The sequence below is a fragment of the Leuciscus leuciscus genome, assembly GCF_965113295.1.
Source record: "Leuciscus leuciscus genome assembly, chromosome: 17".
Taxonomy (NCBI): domain Eukaryota; kingdom Metazoa; phylum Chordata; class Actinopteri; order Cypriniformes; family Leuciscidae; genus Leuciscus; species Leuciscus leuciscus.
This window is the reverse complement of record NC_138741.1, coordinates 37,518,864-37,535,260: the sequence shown is the minus strand read 5'-3', so window position 1 is coordinate 37,535,260 and position 16,397 is coordinate 37,518,864. Positions and strand designations below refer to the sequence as shown.

Genomic DNA, 16,397 nt, shown 5'->3' with positions numbered 1-16,397 from the left:
CCGCTCCACCACCCTCCTGAACTATTGTTTTTTGTTTTGATGGGCGTCGGGAGCCGCCCATAGAGGGGGGGCTATGTCACGATTCATGTCTGTGTTCCCCTGTCTCATTCTTTGTTTAGCAGTTCCCCGTTATGTTGATTAGTCTTCCCAGGTGTTTTTCATTAGCCACGCCCCCTTGTTATCTTGTTTAGCTTGTCTGTCTGTGTATTTAAGCCCTGTGTCTTGTTTCAGTCTTTGTGAGTTCTTGATGTTGTATGTTGGTGGTTCCTGTTCCTGAGTCTTTGTCTGAGTTTGTTACCATTTGAGTTTGTTTAATAAAACCTGCTGCAATTGGATCCTGCTTCTGCATCTGCTTCAGCTGTCAGCGTAACACTTTGAAGCATATTTCCCACATTGCTTCGTTCTTTTATGATTTTATTTTGTTCATTCATTTAATTTAGATGTGTATTTTTTTCTTCACTTTTTATTATTTAATTTATACATTCATTTAAAAAAAAAAGTACAATAAAGTGTACAATAAAAAAGTACAATCAAAACCTTATATTTGTACTCACTTTGCAGTGTAATCTGTTAAATCTAGATAAAAGTGTAATCTGCCGGTTGTCCTGCAGGTGACCTCATAAATCTGTCTTCTTACGATGCACTTGGGGATGTACGATTACTCCAGAGCACTCGTAGATCTATGATGATTTTCAAGTGCTACTTAAGCTACGATGCTTTTGGGAAACAGACCGTAATATCTGTAACTGTAAAAATAATTTTTTGAATTTGTAAATGTATTGTGCTGGTGCAGGTTGATGAAGTAGAAACGCAAGGATCTATGTGACTAGCATTTGTATTATCTTGTTTATTTTATTAAAAATTATACAGGCAAACACTAATGTAACATAGAAAATAACCAAAAACTAACTGAGGAAACTGAGGAGTATAAATAAAAATACACAGGGTAACGATAAACTAAACAAGACACAGGTGAAGTCAAGTCAACTTTATTTCTATAGCGCTTTATACTATACAGATTGTTTCAAAGCAGATTTACAATGATAACAGGAAAAATGATTTCAGCTGTTGTTCAGCTGAAGTCAGCTCAGTGTTTATTCAGTTCCGTTGTAAAGATCATCAATAATTAAATTAGTCCATTTAATCTATAAAGCAGTTTTGCAAATAAAATGTCATCGTCCAGGGCTGCGTTTCCCAAAAGCATCGTAAGCCTAAGTTGATCGTAAAAACGATCGTACGACTGATCTTAATCATTAGTGTTTGCCTGTATAATTTTTAATAAAATAAACAAGATAATACAAATGCTAGTCACATAGATCCTTGCGTTTCTACTTCATCAACCTGCACCAGCACAATACATTTACAAATTCAAAAAATTATTTTTACAGTGTATACTAGAAACATTAAAATCATCTGTGGATCTTAAATGTCTATACATTTTATGTTAATTACTAAAGGAACACAAATGCACATGCAATACCACTCAAAAACATGTATCAGAACACAGACTCAAGCAGCTGCATTAAAAACTAAAACATCACTGTTTTTTGTGCTTTAATAAAAAACTTTGCTACCATGACATGTGGATCTCAGGGGGGAAATGTAATAATAGAGAATGCATCACTTACTTATAAGTCTTGGTCTTGTCTAGCCAGATTCCACAGATCAGAGAGCCAACCACGCCAGCAATGACAAGAGTCAAACCAATTCTCCCAGCATTCACCTCTTCACCCTGTGCTTCAGACAGTAATGATATCTGAGATATCTTCAATATATCAAGCCATGAGACCATGTTCTTATGCACTTCAATCCAAGGTAGTCATGTGTTTAGATAACACAATACATTAAGTCTAATCACTTGAAAAAAAACTCTCAGACTTTAATGGAGCATTTGCTAAGAATATAAAGATGAAGAAACTGAAAAGCCCCTCACAGTGAATAAATTATATCTCTAATCCAAATAAAAAAAGGATCCACCAAAAGGAAAAAGTAGCATGGCGTCAGATGACAAAACCACAATACTTACCATACATACAATTTGGTTTATGTAAGGGATAATCCACAACTAGGTGTGCATTACACAATTTTAATGCGTGACGTGAAGGCAAAGAAATGGCACATTATAATCGTGAAATGCAAAGCTATCCTGGATTATCCCGCAAGTTAAAGCTGTTATTGATGTTAGAAGTGCAAAAATTGACTGGAAGAGTTAAAATAACATTTGTGACACTTTGCAACTGCCATATACCATGATATGTAGTATTGAATATGATATAGTGTATTTAATAAAATACCATGCAATTACAATCTCCAAAAATAAAATAATACTTTTTGTGAGTGTATGCATCATGTAGAAGTAGAGCAAAACAGGATGATCCGGACAGCATGAACTCACCGGGTAATGCTCTATTATCATCCTGTTCAACAGGGTGGAAACGGCGTAGAAACATCCGACGTTCAGTCCTGGGAAACACAAAGACAGGGACAAACATGCTTTCAAATAAACATGAATCACAGGATTAAAATTGGATGACAATTTGATGGTTAAATCTGAAGGTGTGTAATTGAAAACAACTGCAATCTGTTCATTTGAGCAGCAAAACTGGGCCAGATATAATGACATTGACATTAACATTCCCTATAATCAGCATGTAATGACACTGGCGAACTGGTCTGGAGTGTGTGTCCCGTACACCGACGTAACTCGTGCTTCACTATCACAGTACGGCGCATCGTTGAAGAAATCAACAAGCTAGTCACGACTGTTTCCCGATACCATGTTGTTGCAAATGTGTCGTTCAACCACCTTGGTTTATGACATCACAAAGTTGGTGGAGTAATAACTTCTTTTAATGAAACTGTTTGAGATCGAATTAACGCTTGATGTTTTGCTATAAATTACGAACACGGCATCTGAGGACTATTTCTCATTTTTCTCAGTTATTTTGCTTTATTTCCAGATTCAATCATAGACTCGTTCTCACACACTAGAGCTCGTTCACACACACACACACACACTCTTCAGAAACTACGCTTTAAATCTCTTGACAAACTCAAAGACGTAAATTACATTTGTATGTATTATAATTAAAGATATAGATTGCACTGAATGTCAGCTTGATTATTTTGCTCAAGATCAGGATGTATTGAGTCCACATGTCATGCAAACTAGAAACTCTTCTTCTAACCACAGGTCGAGATCTGTCGCTCCAAACACACAACTCTGCGATGCTGTTTGAGAATGTTCGTTATAACGATGGTTTCGGGAAACACCGACTCATTAAACTGCTGATAACGACAGAACTTGCGGCCATAGTTGGCTAACGATGCTGTTGGGAAACACAGCCCTGATTGTTGTTGTTGTTTTTTGATCACTGTATTTTTAGATGAAATTGTCAATTAAGCAAATAAGTACTAGCCTTTTAATTGACAAAATAGATTTTAGGGTTAAGATTAGGGCTAGGGTTTGGTTTAGTAAATGATAATTATGCATAATTTACTTTTTATATGACACTATATATATATATATATATATATATATATATATATATATATATATATATATATATATATAACAGATAAAATCAACACATACAAAATAGATAAATTTGAAAAATTTGAAAAATCCAAAATCATGAAATGCAAAGTTTGCATGAGCTTGACTTGTGCAAAAATATATCAACAGGAGATTTCAGACTATGCTGATAAAGTTTTTAAATGCTGATGAAAATGTTTTGGCCTATATGGGGGGCATTTGTGTCAAAAATGTTAAGAGCCACGGCCATCTAAAAATGATATCTGAATCACTGTTTAAAGTCCCCCTGTGGTGAAAATCCAGCTTTTAAATGTTGTTTATGTGTCTATGTGGTGTTTTTAATATTCTTTAAGACAAACCATGTGTAAAGTCATAAGTATTTCCTCCTTAAAACTGCAGTGCAGTGGCGCCTCCAGAAATTTTTCATAGGGGTGGCCAGATGGGGCCACTTAAAATCTTGGGGTGGCACACCAAAACTTTAAACCAGAATTTCAGAATTTTTTTTCTACTGTTGTAGTAAACCGGCCTGTAGTAAACTTTTAGAAAGACTTAAGGAAACTCCTACTGATATACTATATGATGGTTTATTGTGTTATATTTAATGTTACTAATGATATAATGTGCATAGACTATTAACAGTACAGTTAACATTTTGAGTTACACAACAATTCTGTTGTATTTTGCAATTATATTTGGCATAAGGTGTACATTTATTGCAAACAAAACAGTTACTGGGGAAAAGCAGATACTGGCAGATACAAATATATTATATTTATATATTAATGTCAAGAATTCAGAAGTGTATATATTTATATAGCCTACACTACAAATAAATAATATACAATTAAATTATGCTTATTTTAAATGTATTGAGCAGGCTAGATATAAAAAATATAGGCTTTTAATAATCTTTCAGTGCGCAAAACCATGATAATATGAGACGCTTCAAAACAGAGCGCACATGCGCATCGCGGGTGCAGAATGATGTGCTCAAAGCAACATGGAGTCACAGTGTGCAGCGCTGCACAAGTGCGCATTTAAAAGTTCACGGCACAAAGCGAAGAAATGTCGAGCGCACAAATCCTAATGTCTATCTGTCCAACAGTTTATTGATCATTTGTTTCACAGTTTTAAATTCTAGTTATTGTGCGTTTGATGCCGATTCATAGTCCTTGTGATGTGTGTGATCTAACAAGCACACGGTAGTGAGTCGTTTAAAAACAGCAACAAACTCCAACAAAATAAAGTCATTTTATGCAAAGCCACAGCCTTTTATATACAGATAATGCATTATAATAATGTGAATATATCATATTGGAGAGAGTTTTACCGTGCATCCAACCAGAAGAGGCGCGCGCGCTGTTTGATTACTGAATGGAGAATGATTGACAGCCACAGAGGAGGGAATACGAGTTTCCGTAAACTTTAATGATGTAAATAGACTTCTGTCCGTCACATTAAGCTATGGAATGACTTCAGATGACTTTGTCACCCAAACTGACGCGGTAGTCTTCTTCGTCTTCTTTCTTAACTTCTTTTGAAATTGTTGACCAAGCGGGAAGGAAGTCGACCGGAAGTTGAAGCCGGCCGCGTGCCACCATCTTGTAGCAGAACTTCACCTGCTGTTAGCATCCCATTGACTCCCATTCATTTTGGCGTCACTTTGACAGCGAATAACTTTACATCTGAGGCGTTTAAAGACTCCATTTGTCCATTATTTATTTCTAAAGAAACACGACAATGTATAAAATGCCCCATTACCTTGTAGCTTATGTTATGGCCCCGTAAAAACAGTTTTTGTAAAAGTAGGCTAACGATTGCGTCATAACCAAACGACTCTCTGTCGCACAGTAGAGAGATTACCGTATTGACGGGAGGAGAAGCTCGCGGGCAATCGGGGAGATGTGGAGGCAAAATGACAAAATAATTAATCAGAATACCTAGCAAAAGTTTCTCCTGCTCCTAGCTCATGGATACCTCCTACTCACGCTCTCCGTCTCTGCAAGATTCGGAAGGGAATGATTCAGATTTCTCATGCCACAGCCACTAGAAGACAGACGGGTTGCTCACGTCACATCTACGTCGTGAAGCTCAGTTTGAGTCTGCGCGTCAGGAACGGAAGTCCTAAAAAATCGCTGAAAATGGGCTTCACTTGCCTCAATTGAGTTCCAATGAGATGACTCTGTCCATTTCTTATACTGTCTATGTTGTTGACCGACGGTCACGCGCTGAGCTGTTGCTGTCTGAGCACGCAACAGCGGCATGGACGGAGGGGCGGGGAAGTACTGGCTACTGTGTGCGATCGAAGGTCTAGAGCGGCTTGCCTGCCTGGCTGTGCATTAGGGATGAAATGCATAGGCTAACTGATGCTACTAAAATTTATACTGGCCAGCGGGGTGGCCAGGAGTCGGCCAGGGGTGGCCACGGCCACCCCTGGCCACCCCCTGGTGGCGCCATTGCTGCAGTGAACCAAAGACAGTCTCAAACACACGCTTTGAAATCGCTGGTGTTTCTGACGTCACAAACTACCTTGTAACCAATCAGATCAACGTGTGATCGTCAACCAGTGGATCTCTGAGCTGAGTGAGTGAGTGGAGGCGGGGCTCATTTGCATATTCATAGAACCGCGAATACTAAATGAGGCAAGAGTGTCGAGTTACATTCAAGATATTTTAAGGCATGAAGACATTTTTTTCAATGAAAAACATTTAAATATGTAATTTTGATGATCAAAGATGAGTTTTAAGGGTTATAATTATTGACTACAGGGGGACACTTTAAAATATACACTGAACAAAATGATAAACGCAACACTTTTGTTTTTGCCCCCATTTTTCATGAGCTGAACTCAAAGATCTAAGACTTTTTTTTTCTTTTCTTTTTTTAGATAGTGCTCATAATTACAATAGAACAATAGTTCAGACATACTGAGCAAAATATGCAAAGGTAGAATGTGCTTTAAGTATAAGAATAATAATTAGCGGTGTGTACCGTAACTGATGAGGAGGAGGATGAAGGGCTTGTTGCGGAAGAGTCTTGCGATTGAAGCCGTGTACGAGTTCTGTCCCGTGGGCATTTCTCGGAGCGCTACCTGAGCCGGAGACGGAGGCCTTTCCGGTTTCTCCTGAAACACTGAAGCACACAGACCATCAAAACCACCAACACCACAAAAGCAATTCATTAAACCAGAACATTATCAATCAATCAACATGACCCTGTTTCATTTTATAGACAAAACTAACAAATTATTACAATTATTGATATAATGATAGGGCAAAAACATAGAGCATCGATCATTATACATCAGAAGTAAATTGCTTGTAAACACCACTTCTGTAAATTGCATTTCGAATTGATTTCTTGAATGATTTACACAGAAATTTGTTCTGCTCGTGTTTCCTCCAAGAATGTCAAAACCAAACCATGTCATTCACTCCATCAATAGTGACAGAAATTACTTTGTAAAACCAGATATGAGACCCCCCCCAAAAACCTGCAGAAATAATAAATATATAAAATAATAGGAAAATAAAGAAATAAATGACAAAGTCACATTACAACAGATATTGAGGAAGCACTTCAGAGGTAGAACGATCATGGCCGCCATACTAAAGGGTCGTTCCAAAACAAAGTGCTCAAAACTTTGAGAAAAATAAATAAATAATATTAATAAAAAAAATCTTTTTTTTTTAAATAAGAATAAAAAATAAAATTTTTTTGGTCCACGCCTACACCCTTAATCCCTTCAAAGCTCTCACTTTTGAGCATAAAACACCAGCATATAAAACTCTCCTAAAACATCAGCAGAAGTTTACAGGAGATTTGGCTATGACCTCCAAAACCAAGAGTAATCGAGCACACTCTTCAAAAGAGCAATATCAAAATAAATGCAGGATTAAATTGAAATAAGAATGAGTTGTATTTGTTTTATCAAGTCATTTTTTATTTATGTATTTGGTAACACTTTACAATAAGGTTCATTAGTTCACATTAGTTAACTGCCTTGGTTAACATGAACTAAGAATGAACAATACTTATACAGCATTTATTAATCTTAGTTAATATTAATTTCAACATTTACTAATACATTATTAAAATCAAAGGTTGTATTTGTTAACATTAGTTAATGCACTGTGAACTAACATGAACCAACAATGAACAGCTGTATTTTTATTAACTAACATTAACAAAGATTAATAAATACAGTAACAAATGTATTGCTCACTGTTAGTTCATGTTAGTAAATACATTAACTAAAGTTAACTAATGAACCTTATTGTAAAGTGTTACCCATGTATTTTTAATTTCTGCAGGTTTGAGCCTTCATGAACAGAAGCTGATAACAATGTTTTTATGTTAAAAAGCAGAGGTTTTATCCACTGATTGTACGTGCCAGATAATACAAATACCGCATCAGTCATGTTAGATGTGCATTGAACGCGAGCGCTAGAGAAGATGTGCTCACCGAACACAACCAGCAGAAAGAGGAGGCTGGCCACTCCGGCTGTGATGAAGAACATGACACGGATGTGTTGAGCCAGTTCACCGATGTCCTCCACGTTCGGCACGAGAACAGGCGGGAGCAAGAAGCCAATAGCAACACCAAGCTGATGGAGAAGAAATAAAGAGTTAGAGGTGACCTAAACTCACATGAAACTGAAAAGCATTCTGCAAAAACAAAAACAAAAAACTCTGAAAAGCTCTATTCTTATTGGCTGGTTTTATGCAACCTCCGGTATTAACGGCATTGGACAGTTTTATCAGCCTGGGTTGCATTCACTTATAATTGCATGGGTTATTTTGTATGCTATATTTTTCTCACAAAAAAAGCACCTAATTCACAACACATGCGTATATGCAAACTAATAACATTAAAAAAATGCAGGGGTGTTTTAACACAAAATTGGGTCAAATAGGGACAAACTCAACCGTTGGGTTGAAAATGTCATTTAAAAATGTAACCCAATGGCTGGGATTGTCCATATTTGACCCAATTTTGGGTTAAAACACCCCTGCATTTTTTAGATTGTAATGATTTTTTTATTCTAAATGAGTGACCGTATGCCCAAGGTTAGTGATTTTCATAAAACACGGCCAGTCCATCTCCATATAAGTGAAATCCACACAACCCTAGATCCGGACACAAATACACACCTTTCATACGGTCCAGATTACAGATCTCTCATTACACGTATCTGCAATGTTATACAGAAAAACCTCTGTATAATGCAGCTTTTCTTACTCTTTCATTGTTTGTGGTGAAATACATTTAAGATGACATAGCCTATATGAATAAATTTAATCTTAACACGATTTTAAAAGCCACCCAGAGTACATGATCTTTGTGTTACGAACAGCTCTGAAACAGATTGAAGATCAATACACAGATTTAACAGGGTGAAATCCACAATCACAATACAAACTAGATGTACCGCATCGCGGTACAAAATATGACCGCCGCTCAGGCCTAGTGGCCCCCGGGGACCAAACGAAATTTTTCCGTAGAAGTCTAGTTGGGCTTCATGTTCCCCGTTGTTTCGGTGTCCCTGGTATCGTTGACGAAAAATTTACGGGGGCCCCAGCGCGGGGGGGGAAGTGGCCCCCGGGGACCAAACGAAATTTTTCCGTAAAAGTCTAGTAGACCAACATACCATAAAAATGTCTTCATCCTCGGTGCCACGGTTCAGGTAGTTATTTAGGAAAAACTGCATTTTTTTGGGTTTGGGGGGGCCCAGCGCGGGGGGGGAGTGGCCCCCGGGGACCAAACGAAATTTTTCCGAAGAAGTGTAGTGGGGCTACATGCCCACCAAATTTCATGTTCCCCGGTGCTTCGGTGTCCCTGGTATCGTTGACGAAAAATTTACGGGGGCCCCAGCGCGGGGGGGGAAGTGGCCCCCGGGGACCAAACGAAATTTTTCCGTAAAAGTCTAGTAGACCAACATACCATAAAAATTTCTTCATCCTCGGTGCCACGGTTCAGGTAGTTATTTAGGAAAAACTGAATTTTTTGGGTTTTGGGGGGGCCCAGCGCGGGGGGGGGAGTGGCCCCCGGGGACCAAACGAAATTTTTCCTTAGAAGTCTAGTGGGGCTACATGCCCACCAAATTTCATGTTCCCCGGTGCTTCGGTGTCCCTGGTATCGTTGACGAAAAATTTACGGGGGCCCCAGCGCGGGGGGGGAAGTGGCCTCCGGGGACCAAACGAAATTTTTCCGTAAAGGTCTAGTAGACCAACATACCATAAAAATTTCTTCATCCTCGGTGCCACGGTTCAGGTAGTTATTTAGGAAAAACTGCATTTTTTTGGGTTTGGGGGGGCCCAGCGCGGGGGGGGAGTGGCCCCCGGGGACCAAACGAAATTTTTCCTTAGAAGTCTAGTGGGGCTACATGCCCACCAAATTTCATGTTCCCCGGTGCTTCGGTGTCCCTGGTATCGTTGACGAAAAATTTAAGGGGGCCCCAGCGCGGGGGGGGGAAGTGGCCCCCGGGGACCAAACGAAATTTTTCCGTAAAAGTCTAGTAGACCAACATACCACAAAAATTTCTTCATCCTCGGTGCCACGGTTCAGGTAGTTATTTAGGAAAAACTGCATTTTTGGGGGTTTGGAGGGGCCCAGCGTGGGGGGGGGAGTGGCCCCCGGGGACCAAACGAAATTTTTCCTTAGAAGTCTAGTGGGGCTACATGCCCACCAAATTTCATGTTCCCCGGTGCTTCGGTGTCCCTGGTATCGTTGACGAAAAATTCAGTAAGGTGACGAAAAAAAAAAAAAAAAAAAAAAACTTTGACAATCCCTATGACCACTTTCGCTAGCGGCGGTCATAATTACAGGAAGAAGGTCAAAACTACAGGGCAAACAAGGGCACGTTTACACGACAATGATACGCCTTAAAAAAGAGACGTTTTTCCTTTGAGTTTTCCGCGTAGACTACACCATTGTCAAAACGATCTCCATTCACACGGATCCACGAAAACGGCTAAACCCCTGTATTCTGCTGCCAGGCCAGTAGATGGCGATGAAACACTATATAGACTGAACATGTTATACGTCATCGTCTTCAGAGATTCACGTTTTTGTTCTTTACATGGAGACCGTTTTCAAAAACTTGCACTTTGAAATACGTTTTCAAAAGTTTGAGTTTTCAGGCTCCCAAAACACTGTCGTCGTATAAATGAACGGCTAAAACGCATTAAAAGTTCTACGTTTTTAGTTGAAAACGGTGTTGTGTAAACGGCCTCCAGATAGCAACAGAGTCCAAGACACAGGCAAACAGGCAGAAGATCAAGACCATTAAATGGGAATCAGGATAAAGCGCTCAGAATTGCAGTGTAACACAAACAAGACTTCGCAATGAATGAGTGAATGCACAGAGCTGATAAAGGCAAACACAAACGAGTTAATCACACACAGTGGAATTAATCAGACCATAATGAGTCATAGTTCTCATGAGATTTCAACTGGATTTGCTAAAATTTGCAAGGTTCGTGCCATCAAATCTTTGCTTGAGGCACTTACTAGCAAGTAAACTAGAGATCCATAAGCAGAATATTGTGAAAAAGCTGCAATGTGGGCCTGACTTTCAGCATCTGAACAAATGCGACAGACTAGTGGAACTACAAAAGTCTTTTCTATAAGATTCACAACATTAATGGTGTATTCAAGTCCTCTTGTGAAGTTTATATTTACGGGTTGGGAAGTCGTGTTTGCGACGTTGGAGCAAGATGGAGGTGTACCATCTCTTAATTAACTACACAAAAATACAGCAAGGTTTTTAAACACTACTTCTGGAAAATGAAGAACAAAGATGTGCATCAGTTGTGTTGTGCTTTATGTTTTTAATTAATGTAAGAAGGCACTGTAAACTTTACCGTATTGTTATATTACAAGGCTAACATATTTTTTGTGCAGGCAATTAGCTTATTTTGTTGCACATAAAAAAGCCTGACAGTGCAAACCCCTGTAAGTATTGTGGTATTCCACCATGTTTCTCACTGACACGCTCCCAAAGATCGTAAAGATCCCCATGTGGTCAATCATTTTATCCCTTAAAACTCATCTTTGATCACCAAAATTACATATTAAAGCGTTTTTAACCGCACAAGTGCTGAAAAGTGAAGTCAAAGCGTCTCGATCGCCCCCCGGTGGCTGGTCCCAGTATAGGTCATAAACCCAGTCCTCTAGTCTGATGGAAACTAAACAATCAAATTACACTTCAAATAAATTTTTTCCAAAGACAGATTTTCTGTCATTTAAAGTAGTTTTTATCATGTTGATGTAAGTTTAACTGTTTGTTTTTTTTAAATAAGTTTGGTCTTAGTTGAATGTAACGTCATGATTGACAGCTGTGATTGACAGCTTCTCTGAGGGAAGTAGTCACTGAGGCACCAACTGACTTTTTGGGGGGATTTTCAGGAGGAGATTGGATCTTCAACTTTATGTCCATAAGTGTTTATTTCACACCGACATAAGGAGTTGGTCTGCAGTAAAATGTACGGTTTCTGCGAGAGTGAGGACGCGACCTTGATATCGCGGCTCCACTTCACACTCACTACCGCGCAGAAGCAGGTCCCAAATCTGCACAAGATGTCAGCGCCATTTTAGGACTTTGGCGGCTTCACTTTTCTACAATGGAAGAGAGTAAAGGGGCGTCGTCCATCTTTTCTCACAGTCTGTGGGTTCTATGAATATGCAAATGAGCCCCGCCTCCACTCACTCACTCAGCTCAGAGATCCACTGGTTGACGATCACACGTTGATCTGATTGGTTACAAGGTAGTTTGTGACGTCAGAAACACCAGCGATTTCAAAGCGTGTGTTTGAGACTGTCTTTGGTTCACTGCAGTTTTAAGGAGAAAATACTTAAAGCATATTAAAAACACCACATAGACACATAAACAACATTAAAAGCTGGATTTTCACCACAGGGGAGCTTCCCACTGGTATTTTGAGCGTTCAACTCATAAATACGCTCTTTCCCACATGACTTGAACACACCAGTTGAAACAGGACCCTTGATGAAAGCGTTCAGAGTGATGATGAGAAATATGATTTCTGTTATTTACTCGTGTGCTTCACAGCCATGGGGTCACAGGGGTCATACTTCATTTCAGAGCAGGTAATTGAGAAATGTGTCTGAGGACACAGTCTAACATCTCATGCCTTCAGTGCACTAGTGCTAAAACTAATGTCCATCCCCTCACTCCCATCCATGAGTTCAGCGCGAGACAATTATCTCATTTACTAGAAATCCCCACCCTGTCCATATCTAATACAAGCATACACACCCTGTGTTGAGCTCTGTACTCACATCCCAATATCTTACAGTCACCTGAATCATATTGTGACCTAGCATGACAATAACACTTTCTGAATGACATCACAACCAATAAGAACACTAGTTGAGTGAACAAGAATGCATGAGATTTTTAATAGAGAAGGTTGCAACTAACAACTTTAAAGCAACTAACATTGCATTCAACAGTCTTCACTTTATCAGTTCATATTCCCTGGGGATTGAACCCATGACCTTGGCATTGCTAGTGTCATTGGCATTGCTCTACTGTTTGAGTTAGACAGGCATGTAACCGTCTGCTGTAATTAACAACAAGTCTTTTGAATATAACAGTTATAAATTATTATTTTTACAAAAATGTTTAAAATGTTAAAAAAAATGTTGATGCACTTCATAAGCGAGCCAAACTCAGAGCACGAGGAAAAGTGGATGCTACTGTTACTTGTTGACATTATAGACTTCAAAATCATTTAAAACACAATGTCCATTTCACAGTGGTAAATGAAGCTCATTAAAACAATATGCAAGAAAGGAATAATGTGCAAAGCACACTGGGTCATTTTGATATCCGTGAAATTTGTGGTTATTAATCCGACAAATTAGGTTACATCAACGGAAATAATTGTTATGGGTTAGATGAAGCAGAAATACATCCTTGGAATAATGTTTAAGGTTATCAAACCTCTGTCTTATAAAAGTCCTGTAGCTTTTCACTGTGTTTAACATTCATCAAAGGGCCAGTCGTGTCAGTAAACGCCCTGACATTTGATTGAGGGGTTTTGCTGAGTCTATATTAGTGCTGTCTTTTAAATTCTCTTTTTGATTTTCATAATGTCAGATATATTATGATCTGTGCATTTCATTCATCTTGCCTCATATTGTTGCCTGCAACAGCTGTATATAGTATTAAGTATTATTTATTTTGATAAGAAATAATATATGCGAGCGCTTATGTTTTACTTTTCGTCCTGCCCAGTGTTTGTGTTTGGTTCTGTGTGGCATGTGCTCTTCAGTCAGCCAATAATAACTCTAATGTTAGAATAATATTATAACAAAACACTGTCGCTGTGTTAACATAGATAAGTGAATTGTCTTATCATCCTTGTGCTGCATTTCTTCCGTGTAAACGAGTGGAAACTTCACACGCTTGTATGCACATGTCCTTATCCATCTTATCTGCTGAGATTATCCCTCTCGCCCTCTAAAGACAGCAATATCCATGATGATGAGGGTGTTTCACATCATCACTGTGACTATATTTACTGTATTTTACTGTAACTTTATCAGTGTTCGCTATAATATGAATTATGCGATGGATTTTATTTATTAAAAGCATAATGAGGAGCTTCTAGAAAAAAGATTGAAGAATTTTCCACGTTCCACTATATACTCTTTTCAGTCATTTAATACAATTACACTGATAAGCGTGCTTGAATGAGATTTATATATAAAAAACGAGTACAATTCAAGGTGCAAACTCAAAGAGCAGCGTTTATCCTCCCCAGGTATCATACAAGCATAAACAACATCTGCAAAGTTACAACGCTCAGAGTTCAAAATAAAGGGAGATATTTGCTTTTAAAGAAATCACTTTTTAAGGACTACAACAAACGTCTGGTAGAGACTACAATGAGCTTCCTCCCGGGTTAGTGACATCACAAACCCTAAGATTTACATAAACCCCGCCCCCGGGAACGTGATTTACAGGCTGAATCCGGAATCGACCCCTATGCCCTCAAATAGGGTGCTATTTGAGGGGACAGCCGTTTGTAGTGTTGTCCGAAACCATAGTGGAAGTCATCGAGTGCATTCATTCAATCCCACAATGCACCGCAACAACGAGTGTACAACCGATGTAAGCTCAACGACCGTCCGAATTCTCTCACTCGTTTTCATTCACTCCTTAGAGTGAACAGTATTAGTGGACTAACGTAGGGAATAGTGAATGAGGGTTTAGGGGACGATTTCGGATTCTGCCATAGATTATCATGACAGAATATGCGAATCAATTACTAGAAGATAGTTAACTCCACATCAGCAACATAAGTTCATCAGCTAACCATTCAGAAACGTCCTGTTGCTTCTACGTGTTGTTACTTCTTCTTGAGTCTCTCCATCTTCGTCCAACAATATAAAAAGCTAAAAGTTTTTGACATTTTCATTGCTTGTCTGCATGAGGTAATCGGAGCTGCTAAGACACACGCACGCACGCACGCACGCACGCACGCACGCACACACACACACACACACACACACACAAGCTCTTGAAGCTCCGCCCTCTGTGCCGGGAGTAGCAGCTCATTTGCATTTAAAGGGACACACACAAGTATTTTGAGCTAAAACTTCACATACACACTCTGGGGACATCAGAGACTTATTTTACATATTGTGAAAAGTGCATTATAGGACCCCTTTAAAATAAGTTAAACTTTTAAAAACATGTCTTCCTTGCATATCACGTTTTAAACTCAAAAACGCCTTTAAGTGAATGGCACTTCAGAGTTTCAAAAGAGGCCATATTTCACATACTGTAGCCCAGTGGTTCCCAATTCCAGTCCTCGTGACCCACTGCTCTGCACATTTTGTATGTCTCCCTTATTTAACACACCTGAACCAGATCATCAGCTCATTAGGAGAGACTCCATGAACTGAACTGAGTGTGTCAGATAAGAGAGACCTACAAAATGAGCAGAGCAGTGGGTCACGAGGACTGGAATTGGGAACCACTGCTGTAGCCTAACTAAAGATGACATAACCTGTCAGGTACTGTCATATGGCGAAGCAATCTTATAATTTATAGTTTCATAAAGCCATGAAACACTGTTTTGATGTTAACATAATTGGTGCCAGTGGTTTTTGACCAGTGAATTAGGCTTGAATGAGCAGTTATTTAAAACACACGCTTTAAAAACAAAACTTTTTTGCGATATACTAAAGATATACGTAATCAAGTGATAAATAATAAGGCTACTCACGTTTTGTCTTCGATATGCTAAGGTAAAGCACAGCTGCTGTTGCTATAGTTACGTCCTCACGTGCACGCGATTTCCTCACCAAGGACATGACCAAGGGTTCCAAATGATGGTTTTCGCTGTGACGCCAAAGAACCATTGTTGGTTCCCCAAAGATCCTTTCAGTGAACAGTTCTTAAAATAACCACTTTTTTTATTAGTGTGAAGAACATTTAAATAAACAGCATTTTCCCACTAAAGAACCGTATGTGGAATGGAAAGGTTCGGTGGATGTTAAAGGTTCTTCATATAGGCTATGGCTATATATATTTTTAATGATGTTTTATAAACAAAGTTCGGGAGGAGCACGTTCAAATAATCAATCCAATCTACTCGTCATCAAACAATTATGTCTACCCTAATCAGCATGACAAGAAGTATATATATCCACACTGTCAACTCACCTAATATTCCTTGACAGTTTTCCAGCATCCCTCCACCACCCCGACTCCTCACTCTTGGCTTAATCTTTACAGCCAGGAAAACGGGGGGGGTACTCTGGGTTCGGGCCGAATACCGAGCCCGGAGCCCTCTCCTCGGACAGCACGCCAAATACGCATTT

At 39.1% G+C, this 16,397-nt stretch overlaps 1 protein-coding gene across 1 annotated transcript in view; it reads right to left on the bottom strand.

Annotated features, from left to right (window-relative positions):
* flvcr2a (FLVCR choline and putative heme transporter 2a) overlaps positions 1–16,397 on the bottom strand; it is a 49,760-nt gene that overhangs the window by 32,318 nt on the left and 1,045 nt on the right. The window contains exons 2-5 of the mRNA XM_082143540.1: positions 8,001–8,142; positions 6,527–6,667; positions 2,396–2,463; positions 1,629–1,732 (exon numbers count right to left, since the gene is read on the bottom strand). Coding sequence (XP_081999666.1) covers positions 1,629–1,732; positions 2,396–2,463; positions 6,527–6,667; positions 8,001–8,142 — 455 coding nt within the window. The remainder of the gene's footprint in view (positions 1–1,628; positions 1,733–2,395; positions 2,464–6,526; positions 6,668–8,000; positions 8,143–16,397) is intronic.